Source organism: Schistocerca serialis, chromosome 3, assembly GCF_023864345.2.
Source record: "Schistocerca serialis cubense isolate TAMUIC-IGC-003099 chromosome 3, iqSchSeri2.2, whole genome shotgun sequence".
Taxonomy (NCBI): domain Eukaryota; kingdom Metazoa; phylum Arthropoda; class Insecta; order Orthoptera; family Acrididae; genus Schistocerca; species Schistocerca serialis.
The window spans coordinates 19,388,598-19,412,443 of NC_064640.1; the positions used below are offsets into that span (position 1 = coordinate 19,388,598).

A 23,846-nucleotide genomic window follows, 5' to 3' on the forward strand; every position below is an offset into this window, starting at 1 on the left:
TTATGTAAATTCAAACTGATATGAGATAATAAAACTGGCACTAAATGGTGGTTACAGAGCTTTCAATGATAGATGGAGATTTAATCTATGACATTCTCAATTTTGGATGTTGCACATCATCATTGTAACGCGAACTGACAGTCAGCAAAATAGCTTACAGTTAATGATTTTATACCCTTACTAGCTAAGTACCTGGTGTTGCCTGGGTATGTATTTATTCCAATCTTCTATCAGTCCATCTCCTCCTTCCCCTGATCCCCCCCCCCCCCCCCACTCCCTGTTCAGCTCCTTCACCCCCACCTTCTCTATCCATCTCCTCCAACCCTCTGTCTCTCTGTCCATCTCTAACTGCCTCTCTCTCTCTCTCTATCCATCTGCTGTCCATCTCCCCCCCCCCCCCCCTCCCTCCACTTAATTCCATCTCCTCCTCTCCCTCTCTCTGTCCATGTCCATCTCCCCCTCTCCCTGTTCATCTTCTCCCCTCCTCCCACCCCTCAGGACAGTGGAGTATAAGGGTATATTACCTCCAATACGTCCATGCCTAATAATATGACACAGTGCTCCCACAGACCTTTAGATTGATGCATGTTTGATTTACTGAAGTAAGTATAAAAATTTAATTTTTATTTCAAATTCTCTGAGCCTGCTTTATAACTACCTTGTTTTATTTTGTCATATTACTATTCTCTCTCACAAACCAATTAACTATTTATTTAGTTACTGAGGCATGCCTCAGTTCTATGGCTACCGATTTGCATCAGCAATAGTTGGCTGTGGAACTAGAGGTTGCAAGGGCATGATTTTAAGGAGTGTGGCATGTGATAATGAGAGTAAGGAAGGAGTGTGGCATGTGATAATGAGAGTAAGGAAGCACAGTGAGAAGCGAATGAGTCAGTACACAACACATGACTCGCCACAGTGGAGCCAGGTTGTGGACTCCTGGGAGGGCAGAAGTGACCCAGCTGATTGAAGAGGAGAAAACAAGTCACTGTGGCTGGCGTCTAGAAAGGTTTGGCAGTGCAGAGCAAGAATTACTATACCTAGATTCATGGTACCATCATCAAGTATCGTTCCTGGAGAATTTGTCAGCTATTTATTTTAGAAAACACACATTTTTGTATGCCAAAAGGCTCAGGTTGCAGGGAATCTTGGGTTGGTTTGACTACAAATGTAGCAATCTAGGTTATGCTCCTCAGCTGTGTCTTAGAGGGCAAATGTACAGCTTTGAGACTAAAATTAACAAGTGTTGTACATCTGGGCTACTACTGTTTTGTACCAAGTAGCCCTTTCCTATATACTTGAACTTATTGTGTGCTCAAAAAATCTAAAACACAATGGCTAATAGCCATTAAAACTGTATGTTGTGTGGCTGCAGTGGTAGTCCAGTGATGGTTATTTCTGATATTTTAGAAGTTAAATGTTTGGGACCAACATAGCCAGGTGTGCTATTTTAGCAAAGGAAATTTTGAATATGAGCTATTAGCTGATATGTGAGTGGCTAGAGCCGCCTAGTTGAAATATTCTCTACTGTTATTATTCTTATTGTCACCTTTAACATGTTCTGGCAGTGCTACCATATGCGCTGATTTAGAGTAATTTGTAGCAGTAAAATGATTTATGCCTAGCCTTCAATTACACCTCTATGTTTAAATTGTTATTGTTGATTACTTTTAAAACCATCCACCCATTATACTGAATGATATGAGGGCTTATTCACTGACAAGTCATAACCTTATGTCTGATTAAGTATCCAGATAATGCCCATATCATTTAATGTGACTGGTTGGACTTATGTGTAACGGGATGTGTTGTCAACTCTGAAGGCTCCGGTTAATATAAGTATTGTTTTCATGTGCTGTGTCAATTGAAGCCTATGTTTGAGGATGTCCTGTTAGACAATTAGCTTTTTAGTGCTTTAAATTTAAACTTTCAAGCACCTATCACTGCGCAGGAAAATTGTTAACCTGCTTACTTTAATGGTTACTAGAGCAGTGAAGTTGTTTTAGAAATTTGTTCTTGGGTATTACATGTGGCCAAGGGTCAGATTAAAAAAAAATTTGGTGTATTCCTGAAGTTAAAATGGCTAGTGCCAATTTTAATTGGTAAATTCATTCAAGACTTTGAAGATGGTTAAGCACAGAGTTAAACTTAAAATTTAATCTGCTTGGGTAAGCTACTAGTGTAGTTTGAAAATTTAAGAGCCAATTCAAAGTGATAAATTCATCTGAGAATTTAAAGTAGCTAAGTGCCAAATTAAACTTAAAATTTAATCTGTTTGTGTAAGCAGCATGTGTAGTTTGACAACAGAAATGGCTAGTGCCGATTCAAATTGATTCAATAGTGGCTGAGCACCGACTTCAACTTCAAGTTTTTTTTGCACAATCTTCGGACCAATAGTAAATTTAACTTATTTTATAGTTTATGCAGTTGGCAATTTAAATGGCTACTGCCAGTTCAACTAGGGAAGTCCGATTAAGTGTATTAAGGTGGCTACATGCTGATTAAAATTTTACTATTTTGAGTGTTGTGTATGGCTTATGTAGTTATTCGCATAGAGCAGCTAGTGTGAATTGGAAGTGAGAATCATGAATGATCCTTTTAGGTAAGCCTACTGTGAACTGTGGGGAATATTAAGGTCTTACTGTCTTGTAATTATTCAGTAACGGAAGGCCAGTTAAATCTGAATTACTTGTCAACTTGTGTCATTTGTTTTAAAGGCAGCTTGGACCAGCTGAAACTTAAGAACTCTGATTAGTCGGGTCCAGTTGAATTAAACTGAAAACTGGCATGTGTTGTTATGTACTGTGGCCAATGCCAATTGTATGTTGTTTTTATTAATAACTGTGAGCATTGCTCAACTGCTGAAGTACGATTTTGTCAGCAAAGGAAATTTCATTTTTTGTGCTTAGTACCTTTCACTCCAGAACTCTTGTATCTTTGCTACCCCTGTTCCAAAGGATATCCCCATTCCTTGTTTCCATGGCAGGACAAAGGTGGGTGGGTGGGGGGGGGGGGGGGAGATTCAGTTAACACTTATTGTCTGCATGTAATTATACAGACTGGCATTAATTTCAACTACTTCTTGGCTTTAAGATTGTCCAAAGCACTCTAAACCTCCTTTTATTACCTTTGTGGCAGTAACATAATCTAATCTCCTCAAACTCATTCTGGTACGTCCTAATATTACTACTTAAGAGGGAATGAATCATGCCAGGATTCCCTTTATAGTTAGTTCATACTCAATGGACTTTGTGTTTTCTGTCTGCTCCAATATAATAACTTTGCAGAATTTTCCTACACATGATGGGTGAAAATCATCATCCTGGACATACACAACTATGGTCACCTGTCCCATGTGGAGAGCAGATAACAGCCCAGACATTTACTTTTTAGATTGCCACACATTAAGACACATCTCTCAGCCTCCAGACACCTACTCCAGAATACAGTTGTGATCTTTAAAGATTCCATTCTATGGGGAGGATATTTTAGAAGCCTGATAAGAGGTCGTATGAGAGAACATTCGCTGGAGAAGATTGTCAGAGCAAGAGAACATTCTCTGACAAAAGTTGTCATTTTATATGAATAATAAATTGGAAGCATATTCTCTGATGAGGGAGTTCTTTCTCACTGCCTCCCCTCCTCCTCCAAAAGGTTCTCTGCGTGTATTATCTGCTGCGTCAAGCACAGAACACACACATAATCTTACATTTCATTAAACTTGTTCAATTAAGCAAACCATTCAATGTACAGACATGGAACTGGCATCAGAGTGTTCTGGAAGAATTGCCCTATGTTGCGATTTTAGTTTCATGTGTAGCAACATATTATCAAGATGATCAAAGACAATTTAAGCTGGTTGGTTGGATGCTTAAAGGGACCAAAGCACTAGGTCTCAGCCCCTTCATCCTCGAACAGACAGGTCTATACGACTGTAGATCAAAGATAGCCTACCACACAAAACCCAGGGGAAGAACTCCCCAAGGTCTACCAATGTCAGCAGAGTTGAAGTAAGGGACAAAAAGAAGGAAGGGAGGCAGAGGAAGAAATGCATGAAAGGTGCCCCATGTACGAAGCAGCCGTAAGTCCCTGAAACCAGAGTGCAATGAAGGAACATACATCCTGCAGCTATCGCCACTTACCAGAGGTACTCTACACCAAAAATGCCTTATAAAGACTAGCAACACACACAGGGCTCGAGACGTACAGAGACACAAAAGGTGAACAAGTCTAAAAGACCACACGGGATGGGGTAAGAAGAGTACAACAGCAGGTAAGGTGAGGACCAGGCTGGACCACGAAGCCCAGACAGCTGAAGTCCAGACTGGGCAGAGGAGGCAACAGAGTTTTCTGCCAACCACTCAACGGGCCAATAAGGTTAAGCGACCCTCCCTTAAAGAGACTGTAGATCAACCCAGGGGAAGAAATCCCCAAGGTCTACCAATGTCAGCAGAGTTGATGTAAGGGACAAAAAGAAGGTAGGGAGGCAGAGTCCAGTTCACAAATAGAACGTAAAACTAACTCAGCTGCTAGGGCATCCTCTCTTAACACCAGGAGTAGTGAGTGAGGGAGAGTAAGTCTGCTGCAGGGCTGGTAGGTTGGGAAAGTCCAGCAAAACGTGGACCACCGTCAAATCGGCACCACAATGACAATGAGGCAGGTCTTTGCTACAGAGGAGATGATCACAAGTCAGCCAAGTATGGCCGATACGGAGCTGGCAAAGGATGGTAGAGTCTTTGCAAGAGGTCTGCATGGAATACCTTCACAGATTCTTAATCTCCTTTATCACACTTGGTCTGTCTGGTGTAATCAGAGTTAGCCATTTATATTTCAGGTACCTAAAACTTGACGGCATAATAGCGATCTGAGGTCTGTTTCCAAAATACTGATCTCAACAGTTGGTTTACTGGTAGCCTGTTTCTCCAAGCTATCTGCGAGTTCATTCCCTGGGGCCCCGACATGGTCCGGGGTCCAGACGGAGGTCACTGAATGTCCACACTGTTCACGGGCATATATGGAATCCTGGATAGCAATAACCGAGGGATGGTGAGGGTAGCCCTGGTCAAGAACTTGCAAACAGCTCAAGGAGTCTCTGCAGATCAGAAAGGATCCACCAGTGTAGTAACAGATATGCCCATGAGCAAGAGAGACGGCTACCAACTCTGCAGTGTAAACACTATTGCCATCCAGCAAGGTGAGCAGTTCAGTATGTCCCACATAAATGTACACAAAGCCTAGACAACTTCTAAATCCTGGTATGCACCAAGGATAGAGAAAAATTGGTGGCAGAGGGCCTCAGGATGAATCAAGTCTTTCGCACATTGTCGTAGGTCAAGACAAAGCTGTTGCTGAGGGATGCACCATGGAGTTGTATGGGAGTGGATCCAGAGGAGAGGTGGAAGAGGAAATAACTGAAGTTTAGAGAGGATAGACTGGATGTAGATTGTGATCGTAAGCCCTAATAAGGGCTGCTGTTGCAGGAGATAGATTATTATGTCTGGAAGGAGGAGACGGTAGAGTTCGGATGCTTAGGGTAGCTGCGAATGTGGGTAGCATAGTTGACAGGCTGCTGTTAGTGGCTGATCCATAATGGAGGGCTGCAGGCTCCATGAGTAAGCTATTCACAGGGCTAGTTCAAAAGGCTCCTGTCACAAGCTGGACCCCGCAGTGGTGTATCAGATCCAGTATCCGCAATGCTGAGGGCGATGTCGAACCATATGCCTCACTTCCATAATTGATGTGGGTTTGTATCGGGGCTTTGTAAAGCTTATAACGATACAGCCTTCCCCAAGACTCTAATGAAGAGACTGATACCGCCTTTTTTTGTGTGCATCCGGGTGGCTGTCAGACGAGTCAGTGCTTCCTAGGGGCTTGTATGTGTGTCTTTATATATATCATTCTGTCCAATTTGCTAAAACATTTGATATTCATTGTGAAAGCATACAGAATGTTCTGGAAGTATGTATATTATCATGATTGTCAGGGGATTGTTATCATTAACAAAATTATGTACAGGTGCTGAGTTAGATGTTTAATCAAGAAATTGAATTGTTAAATACCTAGCAGCAAATATTAAGAGGTTGTGGAAATGTTGGCATAAGTGGCTGGTGCCTCTAATTACCTTAATTGCAGTTGATTGGTGGGTTCACACAGAGAACATCATTATCTTGAGAAACAACTTAAAAGTTGAAACTTCCTGGCAGATTAAAACTGTGTGCCCGACCGAGACTCGAACTCGGAACCTTTGCCTTTCGCGGGCAAGTGCTCTGCCAACTGAGCTACCGAAGCACGACTCACGCCCGGTACTCACAGCTTTACTTCTGCCAGTACCTCGTCTCCTACCTTCCAAACTTTACAGAAGCTCTCCTGCGAACCTTGCCATGTCTCCGCAATATCCTTTCTTTCAGGAGTGCTAGTTCTGCAAGGTTCGCAGGAGAGCTTCTGTAAAGTTTGGAAGGTAGGAGACGAGGTACTGGCAGAAGTAAAGCTGTGAGTACCGGGCGTGAGTCGTGCTTCGGTAGCTCAGTTGGCAGAGCACTTGCCCGCGAAAGGCAAAGGTTCCGAGTTCGAGTCTCGGTCGGGCACACAGTTTTAATCTGCCAGGAAGTTTCATATCAGCGCACACTCCGCTGCAGAGTGAAAATCTCATTCTGGAAACATCCTCCAGGCTGTGGCTAAGCCATGTCTCCGCAATATCCTTTCTTTCAGGAGTGCTAGTTCTGCAAGGTTCGCAGGAGAGCTTCTGTAAAGTTTGGAAGGTAGGAGACGAGGTACTGGCAGAAGTAAAGCTGTGAGTACCGGGCGTGAGTCGTGCTTCGGTAGCTCAGTTGGCAGAGCACTTGCCCGCGAAAGGCAAAGGTTCCGAGTTCGAGTCTCGGTCGGGCACACAGTTTTAATCTGCCAGGAAGTTTCATATCAGCGCACACTCCGCTGCAGAGTGAAAATCTCATTCTGGAAACTTAAAAGTTATTACAAGCAATGTATTTTCATTTGTTATCTATTTTTATGTCTTCCTCTGAAATTAATATCCTTTGTAATTACATTTCTAATTAACTCTCCAATTGTTTACATCACACAACTTTTCAATTTTCAGAATTTGAGGCCTTATTTGTAAATTTACGTATGTAGTCAGATAAAGCATGAGATTTGTACTGTCATTGAATGTTAGTATCCAAATCCAAACTGTAAATAATTACGTAACTAAAATAATACAGCTGCACTTAATCAGGCAGAAAAGTGTGCTAAGATGCAGTCAGCACCTCCGTTTAAGCTGACAAGGATGGGGAATCCATGTCAAATGAGGATCAAAGACCAATCCTAAAAAGCAATACGTCTCCACCACATTGAGTAGTAGGTCACCTACGCAAAGTCCTAGTTGTGGGTGAATGATACTGTGGGGTCGTGCCCACTTGTCACTTATAGGGTGCCTAAGGGATGCTGCATTCTCGGAATGCTATACAACAATTCAAGCAAATAACACTAGCAGTTTTATTTCAATAAAGCAGACTGACAATACTTAACTTTGAATTTACAATGGTGTCCCAAGCAATGGGCGACATGCAAACAATCAGAGTCCTTTGCTGTATACAAGGTCCATGTAAGCAATTAGTATGGATTACACGTCACTGCTATCGTAGTGCTGTCCTAATACTGTCCTGTGTGAATATTGTCTGGCCAAGGCTAGCAGGAGCGGCACTTCTATTCTCTTCGGCTAGAAGGTGATCCTGTCATGGTGCGGTCCTTGTCAGTGGGCTAATGGCTGATGCCTCACTGCCTTCTTTGCTCTTGCAATCTTCTTCTTTGTGCTGGCACCCGTCGATACGCCGGAACAGATATGATGTCGACAAAAGTGCAGAACGCGAGTCTTCGCAGCAGAAAATTGAAAGCCATGAGTGAGGGCCATGCTCATATGGCACCTAGCAGTCAACGTTCAGTGACACGCACACACGCACACGCACACGCACACGCGCACACACACACACACACACACACACACACACACACACACACACTAGAGGAGGAATAGCAGAGGCAAAAGTCATCAGCATACAAGGAGGATGGTACTGAGGACCCCATAGCTGCTGCTAGACCATTGATGGCTACTAGAAAGAGAGGGTCACTCAGTACAGAGCCCTGTGATACCCCATTCTCTTGGATATGGGGGGTACCATAGGAAGCATGAACTCAAACCCAGAATGTATGGTGTAACAGGAAGTTCTGGATGAAAATAGAGAGTGGACCCCAGAGACCCCACTCCTGCAAGGTACTAAGGATGTGGTGTCATAAGCCTTTTGGACGTCAAAGAAGATTCCAGGGAAATCAGATTATCAGTAGTGCAACGGGCTTGGCAAAAACCACCCCAGGAAGGAGCCACAAGACCCTGACACTCAACGACCCAACACAGCTACTGGCTCACCGTGCATTCAAGTAACTTACAGAAAACATTGGTAACACTTACTGGCTGATAACTGTCCATCTTTAGAGGGTGCTTACCTGGTGTCAGTATTGTGACGACGACGCTTTTCACTATTGCAATGGGAACTCGCCCTCGCTCCAGATGCAGTTAAAGATGGCAAGGATATAATACTGACAATCCACCTGTAGGTCCTTGATCGTTTGGTTGCTGATGTGGTCTGGCCCTGGGGCTGTATCAGAGCAATGGGCAAGGACACTGACAAATTCCCACTAACAGAATGGAGCATTATATGGCTCCGGTTCGCGTGTAGTAAAAGGTAATGGCTTTCGCTCCAACCGCTCCTTTAGGACATGAAAAGCAGGTTGATAATTCTCAGACACTGATGCTTGAGCATAGTGCAGAGCAAAAGGTTCGACAACGGCGTCTGGGTCAGTGTAGACACTGCCATTCACGGTAATACTAGGTACACTTGCAGGTGTCTGGTATCACTTGAGACTTCCGATCTTAGCCCAAACCTGTAAAAGGGAGGTATGTGATCTGATGGTTGAAATGTACCGTTCCCAGCAATCTCACTTCCATCTTTTTATTAGGTGGGAGACCCGGGCATGGAGCCACTTAAAGGCAATGAGGTGCTCCATCGGCAGGGGGAGGGGGTTGCCACTTACAGTGTTGGAATGCCTGCCTACAATCTTGAATGGCCTCTGAGATTTCCAAGGACCACCAAGGTACTGTCTTCCATCACATTAGGCCTGAGGAACAGGGGATCACTAGATCACCTGCTGAAAGAATGGCTGTTGTTATATGCCTCATCGATATCTCCCTGCGGCGGGAAGCCAAGGTAGATAGCAGAGGCAAAAGCATCCCAGTAAGAACTGCTGAGAGCTCATCTGAGCAGGGATCCATGGGAGTGACACTGAGGGAGGGACAGGAAGATCGGAAAGTGGTCACTACCACACAGGTTATTGTGGACCCTCCAGTCAATGGATGGGAGAAGACATGGGGTTCAAATGGAAAGGTCTATGGCCGAGAAGGTTCCGTGCACTACTCTGAAGTGTGTGGGGATACCAGTACTCAAAAGTCAAGTTGAGCCACTAATTTTGAGTTCTTTACCTCAGCCGGTGACCATGGTGCCACTCTACAAAGAGTTATGTGCGTTGAAATCACTGGAGATTAGAAAAGGTGGGGGGAGCTGAGAAACCAACGCAAACAGTATGTTCTGAGACACTTCACCATCAGGAGAGAGGTAAACCCTGCAGGTGGTAACATCCTGAAATGCCATTACCTGAACAGCCAAAGCCTCCATTGGGTATGAACAGGCATTAGTTCACTATATAGAGTGTCTGGAACATATGTGCTACTCCACCTGACACCCTGTCATACACACCACAATTCTTATAATACCCCCGCTTCCACTAAGGGCTGGGGTCTGCATTGCTGGAAACCAAGCCATCTGATCAGCAATGTGGGAAGGTAGGTGATCTGCTTAAAAGATGTCATAGCTCACCCATGTGGTAGAAAAATCCACTACAATTTCACTGTAGAATAATCTTGTTGATGTACAGTGAGACCAGGAAGGGTCCAAGAGATCAGGTTATGTCTTAGGGTCACTTTCTGCCACTGGTTGAGGGGTTATGGCATCAATATACATGTGTTCTGGGATCCGCTGTGTGGTGTGAACCGGGATCTCAGGTGCTGCTGGACTCTCCGCCTTGGCCACAGGAATGGAACAGGTGGGATCTTGTGGTGTAGAGGCCACCGGAATGTTTTTCTTCTTGTTTTTGCTCTCCTTAGAGAATTTCAATAATTGCGAGGGCTCATCTGCATCAGTTTCAGGTAAACATGATGATCACAAAGCTCTGCAACCAACAGCCCGTGGCTTCTTCAGCCACTGGCTGGTGTCCAGTTGTCGGCTGGCAGAAACCTTGAAAGAAAGTGTCCTGAGGGACCTCCTTCCTGGCAAGAGAAGCCAGAGGAAAGTGGGTTGCCTCCGGCTGGGAGTTGCGGACCAATGTCCCTGGTGGGCAGGGTGCCTTTGATCCCGTGATGGCTGGGAGGTCCCCTCTTGCTGCTTTAATCACACATACTTTGGGATCAGACATGGTTGAAAAGCCCTGAGGGCCTATTGTAGGAGGCGTAATGGCCGGGAGTACAATCACAGAAGGGGGTGATGTCGTCGTAGTATAGCATATGACATTATTTTACATACTGGGTGAAACCATTTGTACTTCTTCGTGGTGTCTAACCGAGTTTGTCCACAGTCTTGTATTCTTGAATTTTCTTTTCTCTCTGGAAAATGGTGCTATCTGGAGAGCAAGTAGAATGGTGCTTTCCATAGTCGACACAGATGCCGGGAGTATTGCTCTGCTTGCCGCTTAGTCCTACATTCCTCCTACAGCGTAGCCACAGAATTGGACATCTTAGGGTCGTATCTCTCTGCATTGAAAGAGGACTGATCTTTCATACAGACTGTTGGGGCTGTATGGCCACCAGTGGGAAATAACTTCATGCCACCATGGTGCCACCCACTCTGAACAGAGGCTTTCAGTGCGGGCACCAACAGTGCAATCCCTGTGTCGTCAGAGGCTACCACTGTGCAGGTAATTGACGACCTCGCTCACAACGGGATGGCTACCATGCTGGGTTTTGGATGTATCACTGTATTAAAGGGAAGGGTGTGCAGACAGAAAGGCACGAAGGGGGAGCACACACTGCACTGGGCAACATTCCCTACATAATCCGCACTTCTGGAGAATTTTGAAAATTGGGAGCAGGTCAAACCCAACAGTGGGGACCATGTGTTTATTTGATGAAAAGTTGTAAAATATGTCAGAAGTGGAAATTCGAGGCCCAATCATAAACCAGGTCCAAACAGGGTCAACACCAAGAACACCATCTGATGGAGAGGCAGAGGGAGAAACGGATTGTGAAAGCATAAGTACACAGCAAAGGCTGGGGCCCATTGGTAGCCAAGCACCCACTCCCAAAAGAGTTGTGAGCCCGTGGGTGGACAGACAGTTTACAAAAATGCATTTTCTGACGATGTGACTGAATATTCGACTCATTGCAAGTTTTTTTTTTGGTTATATGAACACATTATGTGAACAAAATCTTAAGAATATGTCAGAGTTTCATCTACTCCAAATTGGAACTCACTCAGACTTTTCTCACATTAAATAATTTTTTGGTAATCCATCAATGACTGTGGGACAGCAGCCAGACATAAGTACTTGAATAATAGTAATTCAATCCAACAGCTGTATTATAATCCAACATTGTTTATTCAAAACATATCTACCAGTTTCAATGTCAAAAAGTGTTATCTTCAGGCGCCAAGTGTAATCTGTCATTAACATATGAACCACAATGACAAAGACCATCACAGTCTTTAAATGGAAACTGTACAACTTATTAACCAGCATGTGCAACCAACAAAGTTGAGTGCAGCAGGGCTAAAATCAACTGGATTTTGTATCTTCATAGCAGTGGGCTTGTTACTGCTACAAGGATATGGAATCCAGTTGTTGTTGGCCCTGTTGCACTAGACTTCATTGGTTGCACATGCTGGTGTAACAAGCTTAATATTGTACTGTTTCGATTTGAAGACTCCTTTGGTCTTTGTCACTGTGGTTCATACACTGATGACAGATTATGCTTGGGACATGAAGATGACGCTTTTTAGTGTCGAAACTGGTAGCATCTTTTGAATAAATGACGTTGGATTACGATACAGCTGTTAGTTTCAATATCATTATTCATGTATTAAAAGGTTTTAGTCAAATATGATGCATAATGGTCCACTCGCGTGTCAAGTACTTAAGTGGTCACCCGTGTGGTTTTGTTACAGAAACTGATCGCTAGGTTTGTAATAAACCAGTTATTAATTTTTCTAGTCCACCTACTTTTGAACATAACAAAATAAGAGATTTATGCTGTGAGACAACATGATAATGAACATTTGAAAATGTCAGTGAGCAAGCGAGGTGGCACAGTGGGTAGCACACTGGATTCACATTCAGGAGGACGAAAGTTCAATCCTGTGACTGGCCATCCTGATTCAGGTTTCCTGTGATTTCCCTAAATCGCCTCAGGCAAATGCCGGGATGGTTCCTTTGAAAGGGCGTGGCCGACTTCCTTCCCCATTCTTCCCAAATCCTCCCCCAAATCAATCGAACCCAACCCAAAATGTCAGTGATAACATTGTCTGGTTTATACCCAAGTCTTCTCTTCCTATCTGAAAACCTACATCTGCCAAATAGCAGAAAAATGGTTTCATGTTTGCTTTGTTTGAAAGGTTACTGTCCCTTCTTTCCTGATATTCAGAAAGGACGTTCACTAGGCAAATGGTTTTATTTGAGGTTGAATAACAGGTACACTGTTTTTGTTCTACTGACCAGTACAACAAAAACAGTGTACTTGTTACACCCCCTTAAGTATGGAATTGTTCAACCAAAAAGTAATGGAAGAATTCGTAAGTATTCTCTGGGTTACATACACCTTTTTTTTGCTTTGCACGCAACATAAGCTCAAAGTATGCTACAGAGCTCATTTCAAAAAATGGAGAATGTTCTTTGTATTGAGCAAATTCCTCCAGCCTTTTACTCAAGATGAAAAGATTCTCAGGTGAAGTATATTCTCTGACTTGTTTTATTCATGTGAGCCTGAGAATGTTCTCCAAACTTCTAAGAATGAAGTACATTCTCTGTTTTATCCCTACAGCCCAAGCTCTGTCTGATTCTCAATTGGTATGTACACTCACCTTATTACAAGGTGCCCAGATTACAGAAGACCTACATTTGTGAAAATCTAACATTGTGTGAACATTTTAGCATCCAGTAAGATAAATTTCACATCAACATGATGCTCTGTAAAGAAATACATACAATAAACTGAATTTCGCTTTTAAAGATTTCGTCATCTTCATCTCCATGTCAGCCAGACATTCCCCAGAGTCTTGTGTTGGCATGTTGACACTACAACATGACAAGCCAAAAACTGCTGTACAACAGAAAGGAATTTGATCATTTTTATAAATAAGCCACAAAAAAAAAAAAAAAATAAAAAAAAAAAAATGGCTCTGAGCACTACGGGACTCAACTGCTGTGGTCATAAGTCCCCTAGAACTTAGAACTACTTAAACCTAACTAACCTAAGGACAGCACACAACACCCAGCCATCACGAGGCAGAGAAAATCCCTGACCCCGCCGGGAATCGAACCCGGGAACCCGGGCGTGGGAAGCGAGAACGCTACCGCACGACCACGAGATGCGGGCAATAAGCCACAAAAAGCAGCATTAGACCTTTCAGTTGTCCACCCGGCAAAAGCTTCTGAGTGATAGAGCTACACATTTATTAAGTTTTACTAAGTTTCACAGTCACCCCAAAAACACCACCAGTTGCAAATTTTATTAGTGTTTTGAAACATATTGTGGCTCCATTCTTGATGAGCAGACTTTGCTGAATGAGGAACTAGCTTCAGGCATGCCACAAGGATCACGACCTGGTGGGTAATGGTGGGAGTTTCATGAAGCTATTATGGGTGATATATATAGGGAAGTTACAACTCAATTTAAAGTGTAATTACCACATAAAATTCGCTGTGGGAAATGCATATGTCAGACTATTATTCACCAGAAGAACATTAAGGACATTCAACTCCACTACGTGGGGATAACTACCTTGCAAGACCATTGTTTGATCAAATGAGTATCAACAATCATTTGTCAATCTTCTTACCTGGTAGGATTAAGAAAGGGAACAGAAAAAGTTCTAAGAAGAGCTGCAGATTTCATCTCAGATTTGTTTAATTGGTATGAGAGTGCCATGGAGGTTTTCTTCCAGCTTCGGTGAAGATACTACAAGAGATATGTAGTGCCTCACAGAGTGGCTTAGTGTTAAAATTTTGAGAGCACATGTTCCAAGTAGTAGACAAAGAACACATTTACTTCCTTCACTTGTACAGGGTAATTATCAAGTTCAAATTCAAAGAGAGAGAGAGAGAGAGAGAGAGAGAGAGAGAGAGAGAGAGAGAGAGAGTGTGTGTGTGTGTGTGTGTGTGTGTGTGTGTGTGTCCCTAGTTGCTGAAAATGGCTGTGAACCATGCAAAAAATCCATTTTGTGTGTTAGAATTTGCCTGTTGCCAATCAGTAGTGAGTGTGCAAAGAGCTTCCCATTGCAAGTTTTACAAGACACAGCAATCGGTATACAGCTTAGAGCAGTGGTAAAGAAAATCAAGGATTATAGTTGCGTGTGTGATGCAAAATGTTTGGGCCGAGCATGCATGTCAGAATGGACAGCAGATTATTTGAGGGACATGATGTTGCAGAGTCCCACAACTTCTGCCTATTGATCTTATGCAAACTTGAACATCCCTCAGCCAACAGTGTGAATAATCCTTCATAGCGATTTAGGGTGAATCCATACAAATTAGATTCCTTGCAAGCCATGCAACAAAATGACAAATTGCATAATATGCATGCCTACACTGGCATGCAGAACCATCTCAAAAATGACAACTTCACAAGTAAATTAATTTTCACTGACAAAGACACTTTTCTTCTTTCCAGAAAGATGAATCAACACAACACACATATATATAGGGGACACAGAATCCACATACAACTGTCAAACACATCTGGGATTCTTAGAAAGTTGATGTGCCCTGTGCCACGACCAACAAGACAGTCTATGGACCCTCCTTCACCGAGAGAACTGTCAATAATATCACCTATCTCAATATGCTGAAATTGTAGATTACGCTGTAACATGAAACTGACAGCAGGGATTTCATCTTTCGTGTTACTCATGATGTGCTGACAGTGGCTATTTGCAAATGTACTGGTTGTATTACATTTACATTACATTTATCATTTTCCATGGATCCCTCAGAGAGGAGTCTCTGAGGTGTGGAAAGTGTGTCACTGCTTACTATGAAGGCGATGGTTTGATAATGGACATCATCTCCGATGGTTTGATAATGGACATCATCTCCAAATCTAGTCACCACAAATGAAATATTTTTCTCACTGCAACTTCAACAGAATTACAAATAATAGTTGCATCATTTATGTCACTTATGACACACAGAGTGTGAAACCAGGCCACTTTCAGAGTAACGACAATTCTACTGTCAAAATGTTACCATAAATTGTGGACGTGTTCATATCACAGTTTCTGAATTTACTGCCCTCCTGGAAATTTCTTGCACTCAAATTATTCTCCAGACTGAGAGCTGGCCAAAACCTGAAGTAGAAAGCTCCCAGATATTCAGTGATTCATGGAACATACACTGTTCAAAAGAATTAGGGAAACATGACTTTGGGTGTCTGCCACACTCCACTGAGCAATAACTGACGCCTGCGTATGTTTACAAATCATACTTTTACCTTTCAGAAATTGAGTACACAACAAAACATCATTACATCCTCAATCATTTACATAAAAAGCCTTAAATGTTTGACAGGTGTCAAACACAAAGAGGAAACAATCATTCTTCCCATCATCCTCCTTGCTTTTCATTGGACACTGAGAGCTTCAATAGCTCGTAAGCCCTCCGTGAGCATTTCTCACTACCTGACAGCTGCACGGCATGCTCTAAGGAGGTCACCCATTGGTATCCATTCCCATTCTTCAATGAGAGCCCCTAAAAATTCTTGGAGGGCCTGTGGTAGAACAGGACAACCATGAACACATTTGTCAAACATGTCTCATACATGTACGATTGGGTTTAGGTTCAGAATCACCGCCAGCCGCTCTATTATTTCAATGTCCAGATTTCACAAGACATTCCTGTTGACACCTGCCACTTAGGCTTAGGCATCAGAAGGAATTAAGGGCCACCATCATACGCAGCAGTCACCACATGGTCCAATAAGGTCTGTTCAATGCACAGCTCAGCAGTAAGGCGACCATTGACGTCAACAAGATCTGTATGGCTGTCAACATTGAGGCCTCACAGCAACATCACAGAACCTTGGAAATGTGTCGATTTCCTGGCCAACATTTGGCAGGTATCACACATTACAGGTTTCGGTACATGAGCATGGCTATCATCTTGTGTCAGAGGTTATCTGAACTCATCTGTGAACATGTTTTGCCACTGAAAAAATTGGCAGTTGACATGGGAACTGCAGAACTGGAGGTGAGCTGCAAGATGTTGTCAAGAGAGATACTTGAACAGAACATCTGGGTCATGTGATCCTCTCTCATAAACTGTTCATTACAGTTTGACCGGACACAGCAGCTCCTGTGGTCCTTCTGAGATCGTCTCACAGTACACTCGCAGTGTCCGTATGACACCACAATGCCGAGATGACTAGATACCGGTCTTCACGTGTAGTAGTAATGTGTTGGTGACCTTGTCCAACTTGCCTTTAGTGCTGACCTGTCTCCCTGCAGCATGTCCACAACCTATGGATGACACCTGGAGAAGCATTGGCATCTGGAGCAACACAACAAAACCCATCCTTTTCAAATAAAGAAGAGTTCCTTTGCAAATTGCACTGCATTATGATGTGGCATTGCAAGTGTTTAATGGAAGACAATATCCATAAATCATGATGACATCTGTGTACCTCACTAGAAAACCCAGGGACACTGGTACACTTCCTTCTGAGGGGTCACCTGACACTATGAGCATAACACAGCCAACAGATGACGAATGGTTTTAATTAGCACAGTTTTAGAAAGCATTGCCTGTGTGAAACTTGGCTTGTCCATTTCTCACATGACATGTTGCAAACTACAGGTGAAGGGCAACCGGCAGATTCCATAATTCTAGATCTACAGAAAGCATTTGACATGGTACCTAGCTACAGACTCTTAAGAAAAACTCAAGCATAAGGAAAAAGTTCCAGATATGTGAGTGGCTCAAAGACTTCAGAAGTTATAGAATCCAGTACACTGTCATTCACAGTGAATGTTCATCAGAGACCAGGGTATCGTCAGGAGTGTCCCATGGAAGTGTGATATTATTTTCCATATACGTAAATGATCTGGCAGACAGGATGGGCAGCAATCTGAAGCTGTTTGCTGATGATGCTGTGGTGTATGGAATGGTGTCATCGTTGAGTGACTGTAGAAGGATGCAAGATGACTTCGACAAAATTTGTAGTTGGTGTTATGAATGACACCTAGCTCAAAAAAAAAAAAAAAAAAAAGGAGAGAGAGTGGGAAAACAAACCCATAATGCTCAAATACAAATTATTTGCGTACTGCTTGACACAGTCGAGCGTATTAAATATCTTGGCGTAACGTTGCGAAGTGATATGAAGTGGATCGAGCACAAAATTGTGATAGGGAAGGCGAATTGTCGACTTTGCTTTATTGGGAGGATTTTTAGCAAGGTGTGGTTCAACTGTAAGGGACGCTGGATACAAGACATTTGTCTGACCCATTCTTTCGTACTGCTTCAGTCTTTGTGAGCCACACCAGGTCGGACTGGAGTAAGACATTGAAGAAATTCAGAGGCGGGCTGCTAGATTGTTACCGGTAGGTTTAAATGACATGCAATTATTATGGAGATGTTTCGGGAACTCAAATGGGAATACCTGGAGGGAAAGTGATGCTCTTTTTGAGGAACACTACTGAGAAAATTCAGAAAACCTGCATCTGAAGCTGACTGCAGGAAAATTCTACTGCTGCCAATGTACAATTCACATTAAGACAGTGTACTGGATTCTATAACTTCTGAAGTCTTTGAGCCACTCACATATCTGGAACTTTTTCCTTATGCTTGAGTCTTTCTTAACAGTCTGTAGCTAGGTACCACGTCAAATGCTTTCTATAGATCTAGAATTATGGAATCTGCCGGTTGCCCTTCACCTGTAGTTTGCAACATGTCATGTGAGACAGGAGAAATTAGAGCTTGTACAGAGGCATGTAGACAGTCATTTTTTCCTCATTCTCTTTGTGAATGGAAGAGGAAAGGAAATGATTAGTGGTGGTACAGGCCATCCTCCGTCATGCACCGTACAGTGCCTTGCGGCGTACTGATGTAGATGTAGATCTTTCTTGTAGTTTAAAATTAACGGCGCTGACACTGAATTTTATAAATTTCCTTTTTCATAGCAGTAGATTGTTCTTACCACATGCTGGAAGTATTGGCTGATGAGAGGAAGAACATTTATAATTGATGTTTATTCATGATTCTCATTATTTTTAGAGAAATGCTCCTCACACACTGAATAACAGCTCTAGAATCAACAACATCTCTGGCCACACTTCTTTCTTCTATTTTGGGTGACTGTGAAGTGTGGTTCGCTTGGCTTTTTTTAATCTGTTGCAACAACTTATAATTATGGAAGGCAGCATCCTGGTGTGTCAGCCTGTCTTTGATTCTGAGCTGTCACTGTTAAGATATTGGGGACCCTCTGCCACCCTGGTGACTAATTTATTTATGAATGATTTTGAAGATAAAGCACAATCATCTGCATACACTGCCCACAGCTTGTTTGTAAGAACATTGGCCGAGAAAAGACAGAGTTCTTCCCTTGAGTTCCTGTCCATCATACACGAAGCTCCAAGCCAGTATACACACTGCTACGTTTTGGAAACAACTCTTCATCAGAGTCCAAGCCAGTTCTCCACTACATCCTTTCTCCTAGATGTACTAGCCAAGAAATGTATGCAAGAGAGCATCTATCAAATTTGGAAAGTAGGATACAGAGGTACTGGCAGAAAGGAAGTTGTGAGGATGTGTTGTGAATCATGGTTGATTAGCTCTCTCAATGACAGATTGCCTGTGATACACAAGGTTCTAGAATCGAGTCCTGATATAGTATACAGTTTAAATCACTCCATACTAATTTATACTTGTAGACATCCAGCTACCACCATCCATTGCATACAATAACTTTCCTTTAGTTCACAGAGCTCGTGTAATGTCTGACATTGATAGTTGTATTCCATTACAAAAGATTGTGGCCACATCAATCACAAAAGCAATGCAAACCACACCTTGAGATCACTCATGAGGGAAGGAAGAGGCAGAGATAGTGTTAGATACAGAGCCTTTATTCCATATGTTTTTCCTTAAAAATAGTGACAATCATTTTAAAAATCTAGTGAATGTGATCTTCTTCTAACCAGACAAGGCAGACCTCTTGTAATAAGCATTAACAACAATCTACCGCTACGAAAGGTGGGAATTAAAAAAAAAAAAAAAAAAATGGTAGATGTTATGTAGCATGAACAAATCTGTGGTGGCTGAGCAATGTATCTGTAATGGTCCTCTATTAATAATAACAATGTTCATATAATGGTCACAATCCCATCTTTCTGTGAGCTTGCATTAAAGAAATAGTGGGTATGCAGATGACAGACAACATAATCAACCAATATAAGGGTTTAAACTCAGCCAACAGAGTAATTCAACTGATATCTACTATATGGTTTCATAGCATTTTTGTCTAGAATCTGAACCACCTAACAGTTGGAATGACCAGCCAAGCATCACAATCATTATGAGTTTCTGTCTTTAGTGAGTGTTTATATGTTTTATACACTGTTAGGTGCATGTTATCTGTAATTCCTTTTTTAAATCACAGTGGTGTGTTTATTCCTAAACAGGCACAGTACCACATTCAGAAAATATCTATGACCCTCCTAGACAATGGTCATACAATTTGTAGCCAAGATATTGGAAAATAAAGCAAGAATGTTCTGGGCACATTCATGAAAGTTGCTACCATATTAAAAATAGAGTTTTTAAAACTTACTTCATTATTTTAACAGTCTAAGATGTTTTAGCAAACATTAACATATTATTTCCTATTTGATATAGAGCTAAATAATTTACAAGAACTGAAAATTTTAACATACCTTAATGTTGCTAACACTTAGTTCCCGGCGTGTGTAATATGGGCAGCTTTCATTATCTAAATATTTCACACGAACATGATCATAAACAGCTTCATCATCTGGCCAGTATCTCAAGCATTTCTTTGGTCCATCTCCAAGCTAGAATGGACAATATGTATCAGTATTTCAGTCAAAAGATCTATGGTAACGAGAGGTGAGAGTGGAGACAGCAGAAGGATGCCTACTGGAGGTCATCATAGGCTCTTTGATCACAAATTCTCTCCGTTGGGGGTAGGGAAAGCAGCAGAATTCATAAATACCCTTTGAAGTTACGCTAAAATCAGAAAGTCGTCATACAAGGTTCCGACCCACTAATTTTACACCTTACATATTGCCATAAACAGTATTTACATCACTGGGTACGTTTTCTTGATTAACAAATATGATACAAATTTGGAACTGATGAGTGTAAATAAATTCCTGGATCTGTTACTGTCATTTGAAGAGAAAAATGCAAATTCCAGAAGAGAACTACCTGAAATATGAAACAAGTAAATTCTATAAATTCTCTCATTTGATTCAAGTTTAATTATAAATAAGTTAATCTTTTCATGACACACATGCATTTCTGAACCAGTAACCTATTTTACAAATACACGTAATAATGTCACATAGAAGAAGGTGTAAGTAGATGAATGATGAACACTAACTTCACTTAACGAAGGTTTTATTTAGCACTAGCACATACAAGGGCGCGGAGCGAACTGCCTCCGGCCAGAACACATACGATATATATACAGATACAGAACATTGCAGTATGATGATTGTTGCCATTTGTGGATACTTCTAGAATGCACTTGAACTAAATAAAGAAATTAAAATTTTACAGTTCAGGTGAGTTTTGAATTCATGACCCCCCATGCAACAGTCTAGTATCATAACTACTACAGTATGCTTCTTCTGCGACAATATAGTAATCAAGTTTACCCTCAAACAGAAATATAGCCAAGAGAGAGAGAGGGGGGGGGGGGGGGCAGGCAATATTACATACCTTAATTATTCATGATTTTATATACCCAAGTCACACAGATACCTTTGGAATAATGCATTTTTTATCAACTAACAGCTGTAGTTCATAGTTGGCATGTAGAAACCTTTTTGAGGCTACAGTACAGTAATTTTGCATACAATTAGTCACAGCACCTTTGACAATAATGATGATGGCTATCAGGCACTGAACAACTTGATTGTAAGAAACCTTACTGAATATGAATGAATGTCGTTTGTAAATTGTACAAGTCAGTCTGGTGAAATTTTACCACAATTTGACCTGTCTCCTGGACCTGAATCAAATGATTTAGATGTGTGTATAATGAGACAAATAAACCACAATTCACAATATCTAGGGCTGGAGGCTTGCCTCAATCCTGCAAATGGCTCACTAACATACACGGATGTCCAGGCAGGTACCTAAAATATTGGCATCTCTGTTATCACAATACATAATTATTTAGTTTCATGCCTACTGAATGAAACACCAATCTGTTAAAAATGATATTGGATGAGTGAGCCTAAACACAACTGTCTTTTAAATAATGAAAATTATTTATGATTTAAATGTACCGAAACAACGTGTAACAACAGGCACGGTTGTGTGTATAACAATGCATGGTTCTGTTTGCAACCTTGGTGTTAAATAAAATTATTTTAGTCTTATCATTGAATACTACTTCATGATACTTGCAGCTTGATGACCACTAACACAGAAAATGAGAAACAGTCAGCCACTCAACATTAAGTCTGCTCCTAAACAACACAGGGAGGAGTCCTGATTTTTCACAAAATTTTAAGGCTTGTGCTGTATTGACACTTGTCAAATGTCATCTGTCAGTGCAAGACACGCAAAGTTGAGTGAGCCTTTGTATTTTTTGTTGTAGATAAAAAAGGAAATGTGCAATGATGAACAGACTGAAATTCAGGAAGTTATGCTGCTCTCTTACAATGAATACTGACAGATATTTTGTTTCATGAAACACTGGGATGTTCAGAAATAGTTGCAATTATGAATGGTCATTTTCGAAATTTTTGCAGAGTCCCACAAAGCTTATGCACCCTTTCTTCCCTTGATGAAGAAGTGAACAATTTCTTAAAAATTAGTAAATTATTCTGACAGAGAATTTGCCTGTATCTCAACTGGGAATTTTGGACAGTAAACAACAAAGTTCTGTCTCAATCTCAAGAAGGGCTGACTAACCATTGTTTGGTGTCAATACAGCAAACGGAGCATTCCAATCATGGTCATATTCACTGTTGATGCAAAGTATAAGCAAGTGACTCACACATTTTCTCTAGATCTTTTGACTCAAAAGTGTGTAACAAATATTTTTGGGCTCAACCTAGTGTGCACTAACAATTTCACATTGCATATAACTTTAAGGCATGCCAGAACAGTGAAATTCTGTAGGAGATGCCGAGGCCTACTGCAGTAAAACATTCAATTACAGAAGAACTTCATCACCTACAAAGTTTGGGAAACATCAAAACTGTGACAACAAGTAACTGGGATATACCAATACTAGCAATAAATAAATCAAGTAGATCACTAAAATTGTATGGAGATTTCAAATCAACACGTAATGTTCAGTCAATTACAGATTTATATCTGATGTTAGATTGGAAAATATGATGTAAAAATTAGCTGGCTGAAAAATTTCTTGAAAATTGATTTGGCAGTTGCCACTGGATGAGGAATCACAAAATATAACAGCAATCAACATGCCCATTGGATCATACAAATATGCTTTTTGTTTCGTGTTGCAAGTGTGCCAGCAACTTTTTAGTGTTATCTTGAGTAACTTACAATATCACTCTCGTCATGTGCAAATTATATTGACAATAACAGAGACAGGTCACAGCAAACCAGGCATCTGATGAATCTGCATGCAGTATTTTCTTGCCTATGAGTAGTAGGCCTAAAATGTAATCTTGATAAATGTGGGTTTTTCAAAGAGAAAGTAGAGTACCTCAGACATGCTTAGCACAAAAGCTATCACACCCATAGAACTGCTATTGACACATTGCTGTGCCCAAGTAACTAGCAATTATTTGTTCAGCTTGTACATGGAACAGGATCCAGCATCTGATAAGTAAGAAGTTACAATAAGTTACTTGCTTCCAGCTGTATTTGGAGGTACAGCAAACAATCACAAACTTCCTAGTGACATCACAAACCATCACAGTCTTTTCACAGGTGGCCAACTGCACATGCATAGTATGGCAAGAAAACTGTCCTGCAGACATGCAGGTTCAATTCTTCTTCCTGATGCAGCATCAGTTACAACTATTAAATGGAATAATCATGTCCATTGATGATTGAGTCATCATTCCAGCAGTTTTGAGACCACAGATTCTCACCTCGATCCACTGTAGTGCCTAGAAAATGACAAGAATGTAAACCCCTCTGGTGGCAAAAGCAAAGATGAATTCCCACATATAAATGTTTATTAAGGTCCAAATGGCATCTTGTGATTGACTGCCCCACACATCTTGTGCGTTTAGTTGCAATTCGGCAACACTTCTTCGAGGTCCTAGGTTCCTGCTTCATCGTGTCCTACACATGTTCAGTTGGCAAGA

The 23,846-nt window shown here is 41.6% G+C and overlaps 1 protein-coding gene across 1 annotated transcript in view; it reads right to left on the minus strand.

Annotated features, from left to right (window-relative positions):
• The window catches only part of LOC126469681 (tyrosine-protein phosphatase 69D), a 400,445-nt gene that overhangs the window by 21,752 nt on the left and 354,847 nt on the right, over nucleotides 1–23,846 (minus strand). Inside the window, exon 23 of the mRNA XM_050096833.1 lies at nucleotides 20,235–20,372. Coding sequence (XP_049952790.1) covers nucleotides 20,235–20,372 — 138 coding nt within the window. The remainder of the gene's footprint in view (nucleotides 1–20,234; nucleotides 20,373–23,846) is intronic.